Raw genomic sequence first — 18,530 nt, 5'->3', positions numbered from 1 at the left:
CAGGGGATACAAATGGTGTCCCTGGCCTCTGTTTGTCAGAGGCTAGAGAAGGATGGCAGGAGACAAATTGCCTGATCATTGTCTTCGGTCCACCCTCTCTGGGGCACCTGGTGCTGACCGCTGTCGGCAGACAGGCTACTAGGCTAGATGGACCTTTGGTCTGACCCAGTACGGCCGTTCTTATGTTCTTAATCTGCCTTCTTGAAATCCATTGTCTTTATATTTCTGTTCTCCCTTATACCATTCCTTAGGATCATGAACTTTATGATTTCATGATCACTTTCACCCAAGCTGCCTTCCACTTTTAAATTTTAAGCCAGTTCCTCCCTATTTGTTAAAATCAAATCAAAAACAGCTTCCCCCCAGTAGCTTTCTCTACCTTCTGGAATAAAAAACTGTCTCCAATGCAGTCCAAGAACTTATTGGATGTACAGTAGACTTCCGATAATCCAGAACCTATGGGACCAAGGTGGTGCCGGATTATCAGATATGCCGGAGTATCAGGAGGTACTATAAGCTGGTTGTGTATATACTGTATACAGTATATACTGTATATAAAGTGTTCTTAACCCTTTTTATTGTACATACTGTATACAGTATACTGTAATGTTTTAGTTTTTTTAACCCTTTTATACCCTTTTTGCTCAGTTCAGCTGCTGCCGTTGTTACCTTGTGACTCATTTTTTGCCGAAGCTCACTCACTAGGCTCTTGCCATTTTGATGCCAGACTATCAGGAGTGCCGGACTATTGGAGTTTTACTGTAGTAAGTTGAGGGTCAGTAACATGGAGTCAGCAGGCCTGAGTAGACCTGTAACATGAAAGCAGCAACAGGCAGTGTGACGGCGCGTTGGGGGTTCCCCGTCTCCTGCACCCCGAAATGGCACAAACAGACTTCACCAGCCGGTGGAATAGAGGAAGTTTATTGCCTCTCCAGGATACAGCACAGATGTAGTCTGGTCACAGAGCTGGGCTAGGATGCCTCAGGCCCCCTTGAGATGGGGGAGACTGGGCCCCTAAACTCCAGCCCCTTCTCCTAGGCTCTCCTCCATGCTCTCCCACAGTAACTAACTCAATTCCCTTGCAGCCCTGCCCCCCAGTCAGGGCAGCATTCCACCTTCCTTTGTTCCTCTCCATGGGGGGTGTCTGGCCACTGGTTCAACAAGTTTGGCACTACCTTTGCATAGTGAGGTTTTCCCTGCTGGGTCTTGCTCCAGACAGCAGGGGTCACCACAGCCCAGCAAGTACCCCCACTACGTCACACCGGACTATTGGAGTTTTACTGTAGTAAGCTGAGGGTCAGTAACATGGAGTCAGCAGGCCTGAGTAGACCTGTAACATGAAAGCAGCAACAGGCCTAGAATCTAGTGAGCAAGACTTTGGTTCAGGAACACAGGAGCCAAGAAAGAGGCCCTACTGAGAACTGTAATTATGTAAGTTAGGTCGAGCATGGAAGGACACAGGGAAGCAACAAGTACAGACTGTAAGCCAAAGGAAGTAACGGAACATCTTAAGAAATGTCTTGGTACAAAGACTCTCCGAAAATCAATGCACATACCGACCTAGGTTCAGTACCGGGTTGGAATTCACAGCATGAGGGATAGTAAGTAAGCCCCCCTTCCGTAAGGTGAGGGGTGGTAACTAGGCAACAGAAGGTGGTAACCTGGTATGTAAAGAAATTATGTAATTTGTTTGTACCTGTCTATAAATGGACACTGCAAAGGGTGCTCTCTGGCTGACGGGAGGGACACGCACTAGGTGCCTGAACAGCAGGTGTCATTGCCTAAACTTACAGAGCGCACAGTAGCTTAACTCTGACTAAGTGCTGTTAATATCAGATATTGCAATAGGCCTGACCGGTGTTGGTACCTTGTCAACGTGGGCCATAGTGCCCAGTGGTGTAACATTGTACTGATCTCTGTTACCAACTGGTAGAGCTTAGCATTTGACAATAAACCTGCTCGACTGATTTCAGACCTTGCCTGCATCTGTCGTTTCCGGGGCCTCTCAGAGATCTCCTGTGTTGACACAAGTGCACGGGGTCTAACACTCTAGATAAAGGGAGTACCGATTGTTACGCACGCAGCCGAAAGTTTATCACCACCGACGGAGTAGAGGTCCTGTCAGGAGCGCACCAGGACGACCCTGACCAGACAACGCTGACACTGACAGACCACCAAAGGTACCGAGGTACAGAAAACTGAGGTACGACACTGGATAATCTGTTCCCTGCTGTGTTAGTTTCCCAACAGATGTCCGGATAGTTAAAGTCCCCCATCACCACAAAGTCCTGTGCTTTGGATGATTTTGTTAGTTGTTTAAAAAAAGCCTCATCCACCTCTTCTGCCTGGGTAGGTGGTCTGTAGTAGACCCCTAGCATGACATCACTCTGGTTTTTCACCCCTTTTAGAAAAAAGGGCTTCACCCAGTGTCATGGCTAATTCCCCACTCTGGCACGATGAATGCAGAAGTGGGGGCCCACAAAAATACCCCAAAAATGTATCTTTCCATGCTTTGGTATAAAACTTCCCCCCAAAATCCTAAAAACCTAGATTTCGGGGATAAAAATCTGCTGCCACCATCAAATGCTTTTGAATCCACAGGGGTGGACACTTGAACCTGTTGAAGCAAAAACACGCTTTTTTGTGTTTAGGCAGCTAACAAGCAGCTTTATTAATTAATAAAGCACAGCATGAGCCAAACGTGGTTACAGCAGAGCCAGACCCAGTAAAGCTGCTAATACAATTAATTCTAGTATTTTTATACCCTTAACCAAACAGTCTGACGTCAGGGCATCCAATTACAGAAATCCTTAATTAAATTTGGAAAAACAAAGCCTTATTAACAAGATGGCGAACAGGTGCGAGGGAGTACATCTTCTGTTCCAACCAGCCCAATTAACACATACCAATAGCCCATCCTGTAGGCCTCTTCTCACGGGGTAACAGAAAGTTTACTCTGGTTTACGTGCTTAAAAAAAAAGCTAAAATGGTTTCTAATATACAAAATGGCTTCTAGCTAAATATAAAAATGGTTTCTACAGCTTTCACAACCCCAACCCCAAAGCACCCTAAGCTCTTTCCTCCAAAGAGCTTGAAAAAAAGAAAAAGAGAGAAAATGCCGTCTGTGGCAGCTGTCCCCTCGTTAGAGGCCTGCAGATCCCACACACTGCCAGATTGTCCAGGACACAGAACTGAACCAATACCAGGTTAATAAAAAAGAAGAAGGTTTATTATCAAAACCATCCTCCTGTTGCAAGTACAATGACTAGATGGGAAAAGGCATCAATTAACAGGGCTTGACAGACGGTGGCGAAAGCCGCTCGCCAGCCCCACCCTGTGCACGTGCGCGCCACCGGCAAACAGGGCACACGGCTGAAATCTAGGAATGGAGATTCCACCACCTCCCATGGGAACCCCTCCTCTCCTCCTGCCTTTGGAACACTCAACCACCTCCTGACTCCTCCCCCTCCATGTCCCCTCTGGCTTCCTTATCTAGCCCTCTGGCTAAGGAGGCCTACAGCTGCTTCCATTAGCCCTTCAGACCTGGCCTTGCTCAGCTGTCTGCAATTGGCCCTTTCAGCCAGGCTGTAGTGGCAGAGCTCTAGCTTAGCCAGCAGTCTGTAACAATGGAAAATATAATGTATGGTTGGTGACAGATGGGAGGATTCTGAACAGTGTAAGAAGGATCTCACCCAGGAATGTACTCAGACCAGGGGTGGGCAATAATTTTTGAAGGGGAAGGAGGGCACATTACAAATTTCTGAAGTAAGGGATAAGGGATCTTTCGGAAAAGGCTTTATTTTCCGAAAGATCCGCGTCTAGACTGGTGCTTTTTTCCGGCAAAGCTCCGTGCCGAAAAAAAGCGGCAGCCATTTTTATGCTAATGAAGCAGGGGAGATTTAAATCCCCGCTTCATTAGCAATTGCGATACGTCTAATTTGCATCCCTTTTATGGAAAAGGGATGCAATCTAGACGTAGCCAGGCTGGGATCCTGTGCCAGCAAGTTAAGGAAGTCTGGATTGGCTAACTGGATTGTAAGCAAAATGCAGGACAATGTAGCACTTTAAAGACTAACAAGATGGTTTATTAGATGATGAGCTTTCGTGGGCCAGACCCACTTCCTCAGATCAAATAGTGGAAGAAAGTAGTCACAACCATATATACCAAAGGATACAATTTAAAAAAATGAACAAATATGAAAAGGACAAATCACATTGCAGAACAGGAGGGGGATGCAGGAGGAGCGGGGGGAGGAAGGAAGGTAAGTGTCTGTGAATTGATGATATTAGAGGTAGGGAGAGTGGGATGTTTGTGAGTTAATGGTATTAGAGGTGATAATTGGGGAAACTATCTTGGTAATGGGTGAGATAGTTCAAATGTTTGTTGAGTCCTTTTTGGAAAGTGTCGAATTTTAACATGAATGACAGTTCAGAGGATTCCCTTTCAAGTGCAGATGTAAAAGGTCTTTGTAGCAGAATGCAGGTGGTTAAGTCATTGAGAGAGTGTCCTTTCTGGTTAAAATGGCAAGAAACTGTTTACAGACAGACATCATCTTTCTATCCAAGTGCAAGAAAATGGACATCGTACCCAAAGGACTGAAAGTGAACAATCCTTTTCATATTTGTTCATTTTTTTAAATTGTATCCTTTGGTATATATGGTTGTGACTACTTCCTTCCACTATTTGATCTGAGGAAGTGGGTCTGGCCCACGAAAGCTCATCATCTAATAAACAATCTTGTTAGTCTTTAAAGTGCTACATTGTCCTGCATTTTGCTTCAACTACCCCAGACTAACACGGCTACATTTCTATCACTTTTCTCTTTGTGATCTTGTCTGATATCTGTTTTGTGGGCATTAATCCTTTGGCGAAGTGTCTGAGATGTTTGTCCAATGTACATAGCAGACGGACACTTTCGGCACATGATAGCATAGATTATATTTCTGGATGCGCAGGAATATGTGTTCTTGATCTTATAACTCACTTGGTTAGGTCCAATAATGGTATCAGCAGAATGAATATGTGGACAAAGCTGGCAACGGGGTTTGTTGCAAGGGAAGGTACCAGGGTTGGTATTAGTGTGGTATGTCCTGTGGTGGTTGGTAAGAATCATCTTGAGGTTAGGTGGTTGTCTATAGAAGACTATGGGTCTGTCTCCCAGAGCCTCTTTGAGTATGGTATCCTGTTCCAATATAGGCTGTAGTTTATTGATAATGTGTTGGACAGGTTTAAGTTGGGGGTTGTAGGTGATGACAAGTGGTGTTCTATTGTTGGTTTTCTTGGGTCTGTCTTGAAGTAGATGGTTTCTAGGTATTCTTCTGGCTCTTTCAATTTGCTTTTTTATTTCTCTGGGTGGGTAGTTGAGGTTTATAAATGCTTGGTAGAGCTCCTGAAGCTTCTGGTCTCTGTCAGTGGGATTAGAGCAGATGCGGTTGTATCGAAGGGCTTGCCTATAGACGATGGATCGTGTGGTGTGTTCTGGATGGGAGCTGGAAGCATGTAGGTAACTGTATGAGTCGGTGGGTTTTCTGTAGAGAGTGGTGTCTAATTTTCCATTGTTGATTTGTATGGTGGTGTCCAGGAAGTGGATCTCTCGTGTAGAATGGTCCAGGCTGAGGTTGATGGTGGGGTGTAGGTTGTTGAAATCTCTGTGGAATATCTCCAGTGTTTCTTGGCCATGCATCCAGATCATAAAGATGTCATCGATGTACCGTAGGTAGTGGAGGAGTGAAAGGGGACGGGAGTTGAGGAAACGTTGTTCTAGGTCAGCCATAAAGATGTTAGCATACTGTGGGGCCATGCGTGTACCCATGGCTGTGCCGCTGATCTGGAGGTATAAGTTGTTCTCAAACTGGAAATAATTGCGTCTAGACTGGCCACGGAGGCTTTTGCGCAAAAGCACTTTTTGCGCAAAAGCATCCGTGCCAATCTAGACGCGCTTTTGCGGAAATACTTGTAATGGAAAAACTTTTCCGTTAAAAGTATTTCCGCAAAAACATGCCAGTCTAGACGCAGCCTAGATGTTTTTAAGTCCCCTAGAAGTTTTTAAGTCTCAGCTTGACAAAGCCCTGGCTGGGTTGATTTAGTTGGGATTGGTCCTGCCTTGGGCAGGGGGCTAGAATTGATGACCTCCTGAGGTCTCTTCCAGCTCTATGATTCTATCCTGCCCTTAACAGTGTCCAGTTGCTTCAGTGATATCAAGAAACCTTTAGTCTTTCATCTTAAATGTGACCTGTTGATAAAACATTGTGGCATGGCACATGCCCTTTCCTTTTTTTCATATACATGAAAGCCTAACAAGGCTACCCCATGAAGCTTCTATAGATGAAGAGTCTTGAATGCAAAACCAGCCCATGGGCTCTGGCAACAGGCAAAGAGAAACCAATGTCCTCGTCCTTTGGTACCGCAGGGCGTAGGAGTCCAGGCTGTCCTTGAGAGCAAGAGGAATGAACATGAGGCAAGGGACAGACACAGGTCCCCGGGGGGCGGGGAGACAGGCACAGGGTCCCCAGGGGTGCAGGGCGGGGGGGGGGGAGACAGACAAAGGGTCCCCAGGGGCGCAGGGCGGGGGGGGGGGGAGAAACAGACACAGGGTTCCAAGGGGCGCAGGGCGGGGGGGGGGAGAGACAGACACAGGGTCTCCAAGGGCACAGGGCGGGGGGGGGGAGAGACAGACACAGGGTCCCCAGGGGCGCAGGGCGGGGGGGGGAGAGACAGACACAGGGTCCCAAGGGGCGCAGGGCGGGGGGGGGGAGACAGACACAGGGTCCCAAGGGGCGCAGGGCGGGGGGGGGGAAGAGACAGACACAGGGTTCCAAGGGGCGCAGGGCGGGGGGGGGGGGAAGAGACAGACACAGGGTCCCCAAGGGCACAGGGCGGGAGGGGAGAGACAGACACAGGGTCCCCAAGGGGCGCAGGGCGGGGGGGGAGAGACAGACACAGGGTCCCAAGGGGCGCAGGGCGGGGGGGGGGGAGAGAGAGAGACAGACACAGGGTCCCCAGGGGCGCAGGGCGGGGGGGGGAGAGACAGACACAGGGTCCCCAGGGGCGCAGGGCGGGGGGGGGAGAGACAGACACAGGGTCCCCAGGGGCACAGGGCAGGGGGGGGGAGAGACAGACACAGGGTCCCCAGGGGCGCAGGGCGGGGGGGGGGGAGAGACAGACACAGGGTCCCAAGGGGCGCAGGGCGGGGGGGGGGAGAGACAGACACAGGGTCCCCAGGGGCGCAGGGCGGGGGGGGAGAGACAGACACAGGGTCCCAAGGGGCACAGGGCGGGGGGGGGGGAGAGACAGACACAGGGTCCCAAGGGGCGCAGGGCGGGGGGGGGGGAAGAGACAGACACAGGGTCCCAAGGGGCGCAGGGCGGGGGGGGGGGAGAGACAGACACAGGGTCCCCAAGGGCACAGGGCGGGAGGGGGGGGGGAGAGACAGACACAGGGTCCCCAAGGGGCGCAGGGCGGGGGGGGGGGGAGAGAGACAGACACAGGGTCCCCAGGGGCGCAGGGCGGGGGGGGGGGGAGAGACAGACACAGGGTCCCCAGGGCAGGGGCGGGGGGGGGGGGAGGGGGGAGGGGCGAGGGCGGGGGGGGGGAGAGACAGACACAGGGTCCCAGGGTCCCCAGGGGCGCAGGGCGGGGGGGGGAGAGACAGACACAGGGTCCCACAGGGCGGGGGGGGGGGCAGGGTCCCCAGGGCAGGGGGGGGGGGGGAGAGACAGACACAGGGTCCCCAGGGGCGCAGGGCGGGGGGGGGGGGGGGGGGAGAGACAGACACAGGGTCCCCAGGGGCGCAGGGCGGGGGGGGGGAGAGACAGACACAGGGTCCCCAGGGGCGCAGGGCACAGGGCACAGGGCGGGGGGGGAGAGACAGACACAGGGTCCCCAGGGGCGCAGGGCGGGGGGGGGGAGAGACAGACACAGGGTCCCCAGGGGCGCAGGGCGGGGGGGGGGGGGTGGACACCCGGGGAGATTCGGAGCAGGTCTCCCGGCAACCAGCCTCCCTCTGGCGGCAGCTCTCCCGGCACCCAGACCTCCAATACACGCGTTGGCCGCTCTGCTCTCTGAACGTCTCCATGGCGGGTACTTCCGGCCGCTCGCGCGCGCTCCCCCGAGACTCTATGGCGGGTATTTCCGGCCGCTCGCGCGCGCTCCCCCGAGACTCTATGGCGGGTATTTCCGGCCGCTCGCGCGCGCTCCTCCGAGACTCTATGGCGGGTATTTCCGGCCACTCTGGTTCCGGCCGGTAGCTCTGTGGTGGCTGGTTCCGCCTCCCTCCCTCTCTCCTTTCCTCGGTCCCTCGCCGCCCGCCCGCCCGCGCTCGGCTCGCGCCCCGCCAGCTCCCGCCAGTCCCGCGCGGCCCCAGGGCCCGGCCCCCGGGCAGCCCGCGCGCCATGGGCGCCTACCTGTCCCAGCCCAACACGGTGAAGAGCTCGGGGGACGGCGCCGGGGCCGGGCCGCGCCCGCTGCACTTCGGCTTCAGCGCCATGCAGGGCTGGCGGGTCTCCATGGAGGTGAGCGGCGGGGCGGGGGGGGGGGGGGCGCGCGGGGGGGGAGAAGCGGGGCTCGCGGGCGGGTCACGCGGGGGGGGGGAGAAGCGGGGCTCGCGGGCGGGTCACGCGGGGGGGGGGGGGAGAAGCGGGGCTCGCGGGCGGGTCACGCGGGGGGCGAGAAGCGGGGCTCGCGGGCGGGTCACGCGGGGGGGGAGAAGCGGGGCTCGCGGGCGGGTCACGCGGGGGGGGAGAAGCGGGGCTCGCGGGCGGGTCACGCGGGGGGGGAGAAGCGGGGCTCGCGGGCGGGTCACGCGGGGGGGGAGAAGCGGGGCTCGCGGGCGGGTCACGCGGGAGGGGAGAAGCGGGGCTCGCGGGCGGGTCACGCGGGGGGGGGAGAAGCGGGGCTCGCGGGCGGGTCACGCGGGGGGGGAGAAGCGGGGCTTGCGGGGGAGAAGAGGGGCCCGCAAGATCTCGGAGGGCAGGTTGCGTGGGGGAGAAGCGGGGCCAGCAGGCGGGACGCAGGGCTTTGGCGGGGAGCGCCGCAGGGCCCGTTTTGAGCCGGGCTTGTCTGTCCTCAGAGCCCCCTTTCCGTGCTGCTTCATACGTGCCGTTCTCTCTGCCCCGGCTGCTCTGGCCTGGCCCGCGCTGCCCCTTCCTGGAGCCTGTGGTGGCACCGAGACCCCTCACAGAGAGTGAATCTGCTCTGCAGCCTTGGCCGGCTTTGTGCTCAAGCTGCGAAAGTGCCAGGTTCGGTCGCACCTGTGCGCATTACATTTGCTCCCCCTGGCATACTTTCTCAAGGCTGGGGCATATTTATAGCTCGCCCTGAACTCCCTGCCAAGCTCTCAATATTCTGCTGGTAACGAATGGGATGTATTAGTAGTGTAGCCCTGAACTGTACTGTGTCCTATCACGCTACTGCCTCCTAACTAGCTTTCTCTTTGCTTTCCCCATTACAAATGTCTTATCCATTTCTGCTACTCTCTTTTACCCACCTTTGCTCATTTTTAACATGGGAGTAAGGAATCACCATTGGGACAAACTGCCAAAGACAGGAATGAATTGTCCATCCCTTGATGTGTTCATATCCAGATATGTTCCAGAAAAGCAACCATCTTTAGTCAAATGTAAATTATTGGGCTCACTACAGGGGTAACTGTGTTGGACTCCATAGCCTGTGTCATGCTGAAGGTCTGACTAGAGGATCTAATAGTCCTTTCTGGCCTTAAACATCTATAAATCAATGAGGACCTGGGCTTTAGAGTCTTTGTCACCAGCTGGATTAACTACACATTAAGATGAAATCTCCTATTATTTTGTGTCGGTGTATCTAAAATCTCAAGAGTCTTGCTTACATTACAAAATTCCCTGCTCACCTGGTGTATGGAAGGCTTCTCGATCCAATTGGGGTTTTACCACCATATGGCTATGTCTACACTGGCAGCTTCTTGCACAAGAACATCTTGCGCAAGGGTTCTTGTGCAAGAGGTCTTGCGCAAGAAAACGTCGACACTGCCATGTGCGAGCTGTGCTTTTGCGCAAGAGCGCCCATGGCAGTGTGGACGTTTTCTTGCGCAAGAAGGCTCTGATGGCCATTTTAGCCATAGGGCTTTCTTGTGCAAGAAATCTCTGCCCAGCGTCCACACTGCCCTCTTATGCAAGAGTTCCTGCACAAGAGGGGTTACACCCGTTAAAAAAGAGCATAGCTCTTGCGCAAGAAGCCCTCTCTTACCACCCCATACTGTACATTTCTGCGGGCCGGCAGTGTGGATGCTCAGCGGATTCTTGCACAAGAACAGCCATACTTGGGTAAGAAGCTGTGACTGTAGACATAGCCTACAAGTTAGATTTATAGTCCACAGTCTGAACTATAACCATGGTAAAAATGGGTCTGGCTGCCCAGAGTCATGAACAAAGCAAGGCTCTCACCACTACCTGGAATTTCTTAGTAACACTCCCTCTTAGGTACATAAGAATGGCCATGCTGGGTCAGAGCAAAGGTCCACCTAGCCCAGTATCCTGTCTGCTGACAGTGGCCAATGCCAGATGCCACAGAGGGAGTGAACACAACAGGTACCCCTCAAGTGATCCCTCTTCAGTCACCAGTTCCCAGTTGCTGATAGATGTTAGGGACACTATTCCTACCCATTCTGACTAATAGCCATTGATGGACATAACCTCCATGGATTTCTCTCAATTCTTTCTTGAACCCTGTTGAAGTCCTAGTCTTCACAACCTCCTCTGCCATGGAGTTCCACAGGCCAACTATGCACTATGTGAAGAAAAACTTCCTTTTGTTTTTGTTTGCTACCTATTAACTTCATATGGTGACCCCTAGTTCTTATGTAATGGGAAATAACTTTTCCTTATTCACTTTTTTCCACACCAGTCATGATTTTATAGTGCTGTATCATTTCTCCCTTTAGTCTCCTCTTTTCTAAGATGAAAAGTCCAAATCTTTTTAATCTCTCTTCATATGGGACCCATTCCAAACCCCTAATAATTTTTGTTGCCCTTTTCTGAACCTTTTCCAATGCCAATATGTCTTTTTGAGATGAGGCGACCATATCTGTACACAGTATTCAAGATGTGGGCATAGCCTGGTTTTATATCGTGGCACTAAGATGTTATCTGTTTTATTCTCTATCCCTTTTTTAAATGATTCCCAACATTCTATTTGTTTTTTTGGCTGCCACTGCACTCTGAGTGGATGGTTTCAGAGAACTGTCCATAATGACCCCAAGATCTCTCTCCTGAGTAGTTGTCACTAAATTAGTCACCATCAGATTGTGTGTATAGTTGGGATTATTTTTTCCAATTTGCATTACTTTACATTTTTCCACATTCAATTTCATTTGCCATTTTGTCGCCCCATCACGTAGTTTGGTGAGATCTTTTTGAAGCTCTTCACAGTCTGCTTTGGTCTTAACTGTCTTGAGCAGTTAGGTGTCATCTGCAAATTTTGCCACCTCACTGTTTAACCCTTTCTCTAGATCATTTATAAATACGTTGAATAGGGTTGGTCGCAGGACAGACCGTTGGGTAACACCACTAGTTACCTCTCTCCATTCTGAAAACTGACCATTTATTCCTACCCTTTGTTTCCTGTCTTTTTAACCAGTTATCTGTCTATGAGAGGACCTTCCCTCCTATCTCATGACAACTTACTTAAGAACTTTTGGTGAGGGACCTTGTCAAAGGCTCTCTTGAAATCTAAGTACACTATATCTGTTGGATCCCCCTTGTCCACATGTTGAACCTCCTCAAAGAACTCTAGTAGATTAGGAGGGATAGCTGAGTTAGTAACTGGAAAAACTTAAAAAACGATAAATAGCCTTGCAGCACCTTAAAGACTAATAAAACATGTAGATGGTATCATGATCTTAAGAAGTGGGTTGTGCTCATGAAAGCTCATGATATCATCTACATGTTTTGTTAGTCTTGCAGCAGCTTAAAGACTATTTGTTTAAGTTTTTCTAGTAGATTAGTAAGGCATAATTTCCCTTTACAGAAACCATGCTGACTTTCCCCCAAAAGAGTGTGTTCATCTATGTGTCTGACAGTGTTATTCTTTTCTTTACTATCGTTTCAGTTAATTTGCCCGGTATTGACATTAGACTTCCCAATCTGTAATTGCCAGGATCGCCTCTAGAACCCTTTTAAAATATTGAGGTCACATTAGGTAGGCAGCACACATCCCTTTTCATTCTTTCTCATCCTCAGTATTGTGTACAGCTCGCCTTTATTTAGATCCCTCCATGAATGTTATTAATACGCTGTTTATGCCCATCTTCCAGAGTATTGAGAGGTGTTAAATTAGGTGCTATATACCTCTCAACTTAATAGAATGTAGGGATGTGAAATCCCATTTAATCAATGAATTGGTTAAACTTTGATTAATTGGTTAACTGCTTAAACAGGGTGGGATGGACTGGAACAGCCCCCCTTTGACATGGGCTGGGCCTGCCACACTGCGATTAACTGGTTAACCATTCACATCCCTAATAGAGTGGTGTTTGATTATAGCTGTGGTGTCCTACCATTTCTGAAACAGTAGCCACTATAGTGGCTACTGCTGTAGCGAACTAGCCACACTCAACCAGCCAAATAATCACATGTGGCTAGTGTGTTTGACACGCCGGGATTATAGGCTTTTGTCTACACTCAGCCTTTGGCTAGTTTACGGTCCCTATTACTGTTGCATTCAAGCACATTGGTGTTTCTTTTCCAAGGAGTGTTTTGCAAGCCACTGTATCAAATGGCTTTTTAAATACTGTAGCCATCTCATTGGTGACAAAATGAAGAGCTTGTCTCTTCCACCAACAGAAGCTGAACCAGTAAAAGATACAACAGTATGTCACATGCTTGTGATTATGAATCCTTCACCTTTAGGTTGAAACTTTCAAAAGTTTTTGGGGGTGGTGCGTAAAAAATGTGAGTAAAATCCATTTAGTCTTTTTGTTTGTGAGAGTGAAAATAGATCAAAAGCTTTTTTAAGGTTTCTCATTGAACTATGGTGGGAGATAACAGGGCTGTAAAAATTGTTCTCCCTTAAATAATTCTGGTTCTGCTGAGCATGTGTGGGGGAGAACTCCACAAAGCTGTGATCTGCTCCCTTCAGGTGAATGCAGTGTGCTATCCCAGTTTGATTGCACTGACAGGCTCTGTACCGATGGAGTAGTGGCACAAGGATGGCACTAAGTGGCACTAAGAGGAGATGCACACTGTGATTTCGTTAGTGCTTGTAGTTGCTGGTGGAGGTTGACTGAGGTGTATTGGGTTGGTAAGCCTCATCAGCAAGAGGGATGTGAACGACTGGTCGACTGTCCGACAAGCAAATGCTTATTGGATGGTCGACCCCTCCCTCTTCCCTTCCCCCTGTGTTGCCTTTATCAGAAGGAGGCAGCAAAGAGGGGGAGTGGAGGGAATTCTTCATGCGGCAGCGCCATGTGGACCCTGGGGCCAGACCCCAAGCTCCACATGGCGCTGCTGCTTTGAAATGCCATGTGCAGCCTGAGGCAGCTGGGGTGTCCCCAGGCTGCAGATGGTGTTTCAAAGCAGCAGTGCCGCATGAAGCACAGGACTCCCCTGCTGACCCCGAGCTCCATGCATTGCTGCCTCTTTGAAATGCCATGGGGAGCCCAGTGTCAGGCTGCATGCTGCGTTTCAAAGCAGCAGCGCGTGGGGAACCCATGGACAGAGGCTGCTCCGCGAGAGGCGGAGCAACCTCTGTCTGCAGGGAGATCGGGCCTGCCTTAGACAGAGGCTGCTTTTCATCAGCCTCCCCTGTCCTGTCCTGTCCCTTCCCGTCCCCCCACTCCACCCTCAGTGCCTCTGATAGGGGGCAAGTTGGCGCTGTGCAGCTTGTGATGGCAGGAGCTGGTTTTTCAGCCAGCTCTCCCCAGCACCGGCTCCTACTCCCCCCACTTTGTTGCCTCTGATACAGAGGTGCAGCAAGGAGGGGGAAATGAGTTAACAAGATTAACTGATAAGCCTAGATTTTTTGATTGATCAAATAATCGACTGCACATCGACATTCCTACCATGTACATGATAACCAATGAGCATGGGCTTATCAGTTAATCCTGTTGCACACAGCTGCCTGCCCCCACTCCCTGCTTTCCCCCCCCCTCAGCATGTAAACATGCAACTGCTGTAAATTTCAGCGGTTACACGCTTCCAAACATATTTAACATCCCTACTGCACACCTGCAATGCTACGTGCAGAGTTACCTGAAGTAACATTGGCCTCCAGGAAACACCTGGGTGAAAGTAGTTATTTGACTGGTCTGTTCAAGCCACCTCCCCAGAGAGGAGGAGGAGGAGGACTCCCAGTAACTGCACTCTTGTCAGTGTAAGCTCGGGAGGCTGTGTTGCTTGGGGGAGACTTTTTGTACTCCTCACAGACACAGCTATGTCGGCAACCACATTGGGATGGCGGATGTACTCTGTCTGTCTCAGCCTCTTCTCCAGTTGCTGCCCACTCAACCTTCCTTTCCCCCCGGCTGTGAACTCAAATTACCCCCTAGGCTGGGACGTGGCCGCAGCGGGCAGGTGGATTCCCTCTTCAGAAGCTTGATCTCTGCTCAGGAACCCTGGGTGGTGTTCTCTCTGATACCTTATCTTCCCCATTGGGGGAGCAATAGCTCAGTGGTTTGAGCACTGGTCTCCTAAACCCAGGGTTGTGAGTTCAATCCTAGAGGGGGCTGTTTTTAGATTTGCCCCAGATCCCTATCAGGGATGGTACTTGGTCCTGCTGTGGGGTCAGGGGACTGGACTCAATGACCTCACAAGGTCCCTTCCAGTTCTATGAGATAGGTATAGCTCCATATTAAATTAAATTAAACATTGTTTGGTTTCCTGCCAGTGTCCTCTTCCTAGGGCTTCTGCCTTGTCTGGCAGCTCACTCCTCCTCCATGGCCTACTGTTATTACATGGGACATGCATTTCCCTGTGCAGGTCGCTGTTGTTGGTTATTTACACTTGCCTCTGGCACTAGGTTGGTGCCACCTCTCATCTTGGCTGTGGAGGTTCTGTTTTGATTTTTGGCCTTTTTGAAAGTGTTAAATTAGGCTGCATAATAGAGAAAGAGGAACCAGTGAACATTGTGGCTAGTGAATTTTCCTGATGAGATATGTCTCAGTGTCAGCATGAGCAGGACTCGATAAATACTCACCCATGGTGAGTAGATTTTACCAGCTGGTGAGTGCAGGGGCGGACTGACCCGGTGGGTCGTTGTGACGGGCTGGCCGAAGCCCGCACTACGGGCGGCCCGGCCCCATCCGATCCACCGGCTGGCGGAGAAGCAGAGCCCCGCCGGGAAGGGGGAAGTGCAGCGATTTTCAGCACCTGGCTGTCTGCATGCAGTTCTGGTGCGAGAAGGCAGGGTGCGAGCCAGAGGGCGGGATGCGGGAAGATGCCAGGACCTGGCGTGACGTGGCCCCGCCAATTTTAAAGGGCTGCGGCAGCTCGCCTCTGGCTGCATGTTCCCAGGAGCTGGCTGCGGTGCAGCCAGGCCCCGCCCTGCCGGCTCCAGTCCTGCCACGACCCCAGCCCGCTTGCCTGCGAGAGACTGCTCCCTGCTGACTGCCCAACTTGCTGCGCCTGCCCTGCGCTCCTTTGTTTCCGCGCCACCCGTTCCCCATACCGCCCCTACACCCTGGACCTCTTGCTCTCCCTCTTCCCTGTGACTCTGGCTCTTCGCTGCCCTTGCACCCCGCACCCTTCTCCCACTGATCTCTGCCTCGCCCCCCCCCCCAGCTCTGTGCTGCCCGTTCGCTGCACTGCCCCTAGACCCTGATCCCTCTGCCCCTCCTGTTCCTCGCGTCCCATTCCCCGTGCCTCCACCGCACCCTACTCCCCCGATCCCTGCCCCCCCAGCTCTGTGCTGCCCGTTCCCTGCACTGCCCCTAGACCCTGATCCCTCTGCCCCTCCTGTTCCTCACATCCCATTCCCCGTGCCTCCACCGCACCCTACTCCCCCCGATCCCTGCCCCCCCAGCTCTGTGCTGCCCGTTCGCTGCACTGCCCCAGACCCTGATCCCTCTGCCCCTTCTGTTCCTCGCGTCCCATTCCCCGTGCCTCCACCGCACCCTACTCCCCTTCAAAGAACTCTAATAGATTAGTAAGACAGGATTTCCCTTTACAGAAACCATGTTGACTTTTGTCCAACAAATTGTGATCTTCTACATGCTTTACAATTTTATTCTTTACTATTGTTTTGACTAATTTGCCAGGTCAGGAGAAGAAAAAGGGGAAGGCACCAAGGGACAGGGTTGCAGGAGAGAGACATCCGAGGGGGCCAAGTGCAGACAATGAGGAAAAGGGCAGGAGGGGAGGTGTCCGTGGGAGGGGGGACAGGATGATGCTGGGAGGGGAGAGGGTAAGGGCACTGAGGGCTGGGGGGGGGGGAGATGCTGGGAGAAGGCTTGAAAGAAGGGGTGGGTATGAGGAAGGCAGGGATGGAGCAAGGCATCTGTGAGGGCACAGGGGCAGAGGGTGGTGAGGGGGTGGGCATCAGGGAAAAAGGGGGCAGAGGCAGTGAGGGAAGGAGGAGGCACCAGGAGGGTGCAGGTGCCAGGGGATTCTGGGGGTGAAGCAGAAGGGCAGATACCTGCAGGGGAGGGACCAGCACCAGAGGAGAGAGGCAGGGCAGGTGTGTAAAGGGAGGTGTTAGGAGAGGGGATGAGGAGGGGTAGCTCACATGATCAGAGTGGGGCTACTGGAGGAGTGGGCACAGGGGGGAGATAAGGGCTGGTGGAGGGGGGCAGGTCACAGGAGGGTTGAGGGCAGTGAGAAGGGCAGGAGTCAGGACAGCAGAGGAGGGTCCGGGGTTGGAGGGCAGCAGGCACCAGAGAAGCTGATGGAGCAAGGGGAAGAGACATGGCATGTAGAAGAACATAATTTGTTGGACAAAAGTCAACATGGTTTCTGTAAAGGGAAATCCTGTCTTACTAATCTTCTTTGAAGGGGTTAACAAACATGCAGACAAGGGGGATCCAGTAGATGTAGTATACTTGGATTTTCAGAAAGCCTTTGACAAGGTCCCTCACCAAAGGCTCTTGTGTAAATTACATGGCCATGGGATAAGAGGGAAGGTCCTTTCGTGGATTGAGAACTGGTTAAAAGACAAGAAACAAAGGGTAGGAATAAATGGTAAATTTTCAGATTGGAGAGGGGTAACTAGTGGTGTACCCCAAGGGTCAGTCCTGGGACCAATCCTTTTCAACTTATTCATAAATGATCTGGAGAAAGGGGTAAGCAGTGAGGTAGTAAAGTTTGCAGATGATACCAAACTGTTTAGGATAGTCAAGACAGAAGCAGACCGTGAGGGACTCCAAGAAGATCTCACCAAACTGAGTGATTGGGCAACAAAATGGCAAATGAAATTTAGTGTAGATAAGTGTAAAGTAATGCACATAGGGAAAAATAACCCCAACTATATGTACAGTATGATGGGGTCTAATTTGGCTACGACAAATCAGGAAAGAGATCTTGGAGTTATTGTGGACAATTCTCTGAAAACTTCCATGCAGTGTGCAGCGGCGGTCAAAAAGGCAAATAGGATGCTAGGAATTATTAATAGTGATAGAAATGTAGCCGTGTTAGTCTGGGGTAGCTGAAGCAAAATGCAGGACAATGTAGCACTTTAAATACTAACAAGATGGTTAGTCTTTAAAGTGCTACATTGTCCTGCATTTTGCTTCAGGAATTTCTAAGAAAGGGATAGAAAATAAGACCCAGAATATCTTACTGCCCCTGTATAAAACTATGGTACGCCCACATCTTGAATACTGTGTACAGATGTGGTCGCCTCACCTCAAAAAAGATATTTTGGCCTTGGAAAGGGTTCAGAAAAGGGCAACTAAAATGATTAGGGGTTTGGAACGGGTCCCATATGAGGAGAGGTTAAAGCGACTGGGACTTTTCAGTTTAGAAAAGAGGAGACTGAGGGGGGATATGATACAGGTATATAAAATCATGAGTGGTGTGGAGAGGGCCGATAAAGAAAAGTTATTTATTAATTCCCTAAATAGAAGAACTTAAGGACACCAAATGAAATTAATGGGTAGCAGGTTTAAAACTAATAAAAGAAAGTTCTTCTTCACACAGCGTGTAGTCAACCTGTGGAACTCGTTGCCAGAGGAAGCTGTGAAGGCTAGGACAATAATAGAGTTTAAAGAGAAGCTAGATAATTTCCTGGAGGTTAGGTCCATAAAAGGCTATTAGCCAGGGGATAAAATGGTGTCCTTGGCCTCTGTTTGTCAGAGACTGGAGGGGGATGGCAGGAGACAAATCGCTTGATCATTGTCTTCGGTCCACCCTCTCTGGGGCACCTGTTGGTAGACAGGATACTGGGCTAGATGGACCTTTGGTCTGACCCAGTACGGCCGTTCTTCTGTTCTTATGGCAGCAGAGGGAAAAGGTAGAGGTTTATAAGATATTTATTAATAACTTATAACTTATTAGTAATTACTGTTATTTTTTTTATTAGGAATTTATGCCATTAAAAAACACTTGGGGGGGGGGGGGTGGCGAGT

General features: G+C 51.2%; 2 protein-coding genes across 3 annotated transcripts in view; one reads left to right on the top strand and one right to left on the bottom strand.

Annotated features, from left to right (window-relative positions):
* Positions 1–1,103: 1,103 nt before the first annotated feature.
* Positions 1,104–8,153, bottom strand: LOC142824393 (uncharacterized). 2 transcript variants are annotated; one of them, XM_089776933.1, is made up of 2 exons: positions 8,032–8,153; positions 1,104–6,431 (listed from the first exon to the last, which is right to left on the bottom strand). In XM_089776933.1, the coding sequence occupies exon 2, from the start codon at positions 5,811–5,813 to the stop codon at positions 4,779–4,781; it is 1,035 nt and encodes a 344-aa protein (XP_089633059.1). In that variant the 5' UTR covers positions 5,814–6,431; positions 8,032–8,153; the 3' UTR covers positions 1,104–4,778. The 2 variants fall into 2 exon arrangements, with proteins under 2 accessions (XP_089633059.1, XP_075772417.1); XM_075916302.2 differs by having other exon boundaries at positions 1,104–6,426; positions 8,032–8,117.
* An 89-nt stretch (positions 8,154–8,242) lies between these two features.
* PPM1G (protein phosphatase, Mg2+/Mn2+ dependent 1G) overlaps positions 8,243–18,530 on the top strand; it is a 35,228-nt gene continuing 24,940 nt past the window's right edge. The window contains exon 1 of the mRNA XM_075916301.2: positions 8,243–8,511. Within this exon, the coding sequence (XP_075772416.1) occupies positions 8,392–8,511 (120 nt within the window). The 5' untranslated portion in view covers positions 8,243–8,391. The remainder of the gene's footprint in view (positions 8,512–18,530) is intronic.

This window comes from Pelodiscus sinensis, chromosome 3, assembly GCF_052426305.1.
Source record: "Pelodiscus sinensis isolate ZL-2025 chromosome 3, ASM5242630v1, whole genome shotgun sequence".
Classification (NCBI taxonomy): domain Eukaryota; kingdom Metazoa; phylum Chordata; order Testudines; family Trionychidae; genus Pelodiscus; species Pelodiscus sinensis.
The sequence above is the reverse complement of the archived record's forward strand: the minus strand, read 5'-3'. Positions and strand labels throughout refer to the sequence as shown.

Coding starts and splice junctions, on each gene's coding strand:
- LOC142824393 (XM_089776933.1), bottom strand. CDS start 5,813: ATGGGTACACGCATGGCCCCACAGTATGCTAACATCTTTATGGCTGAC.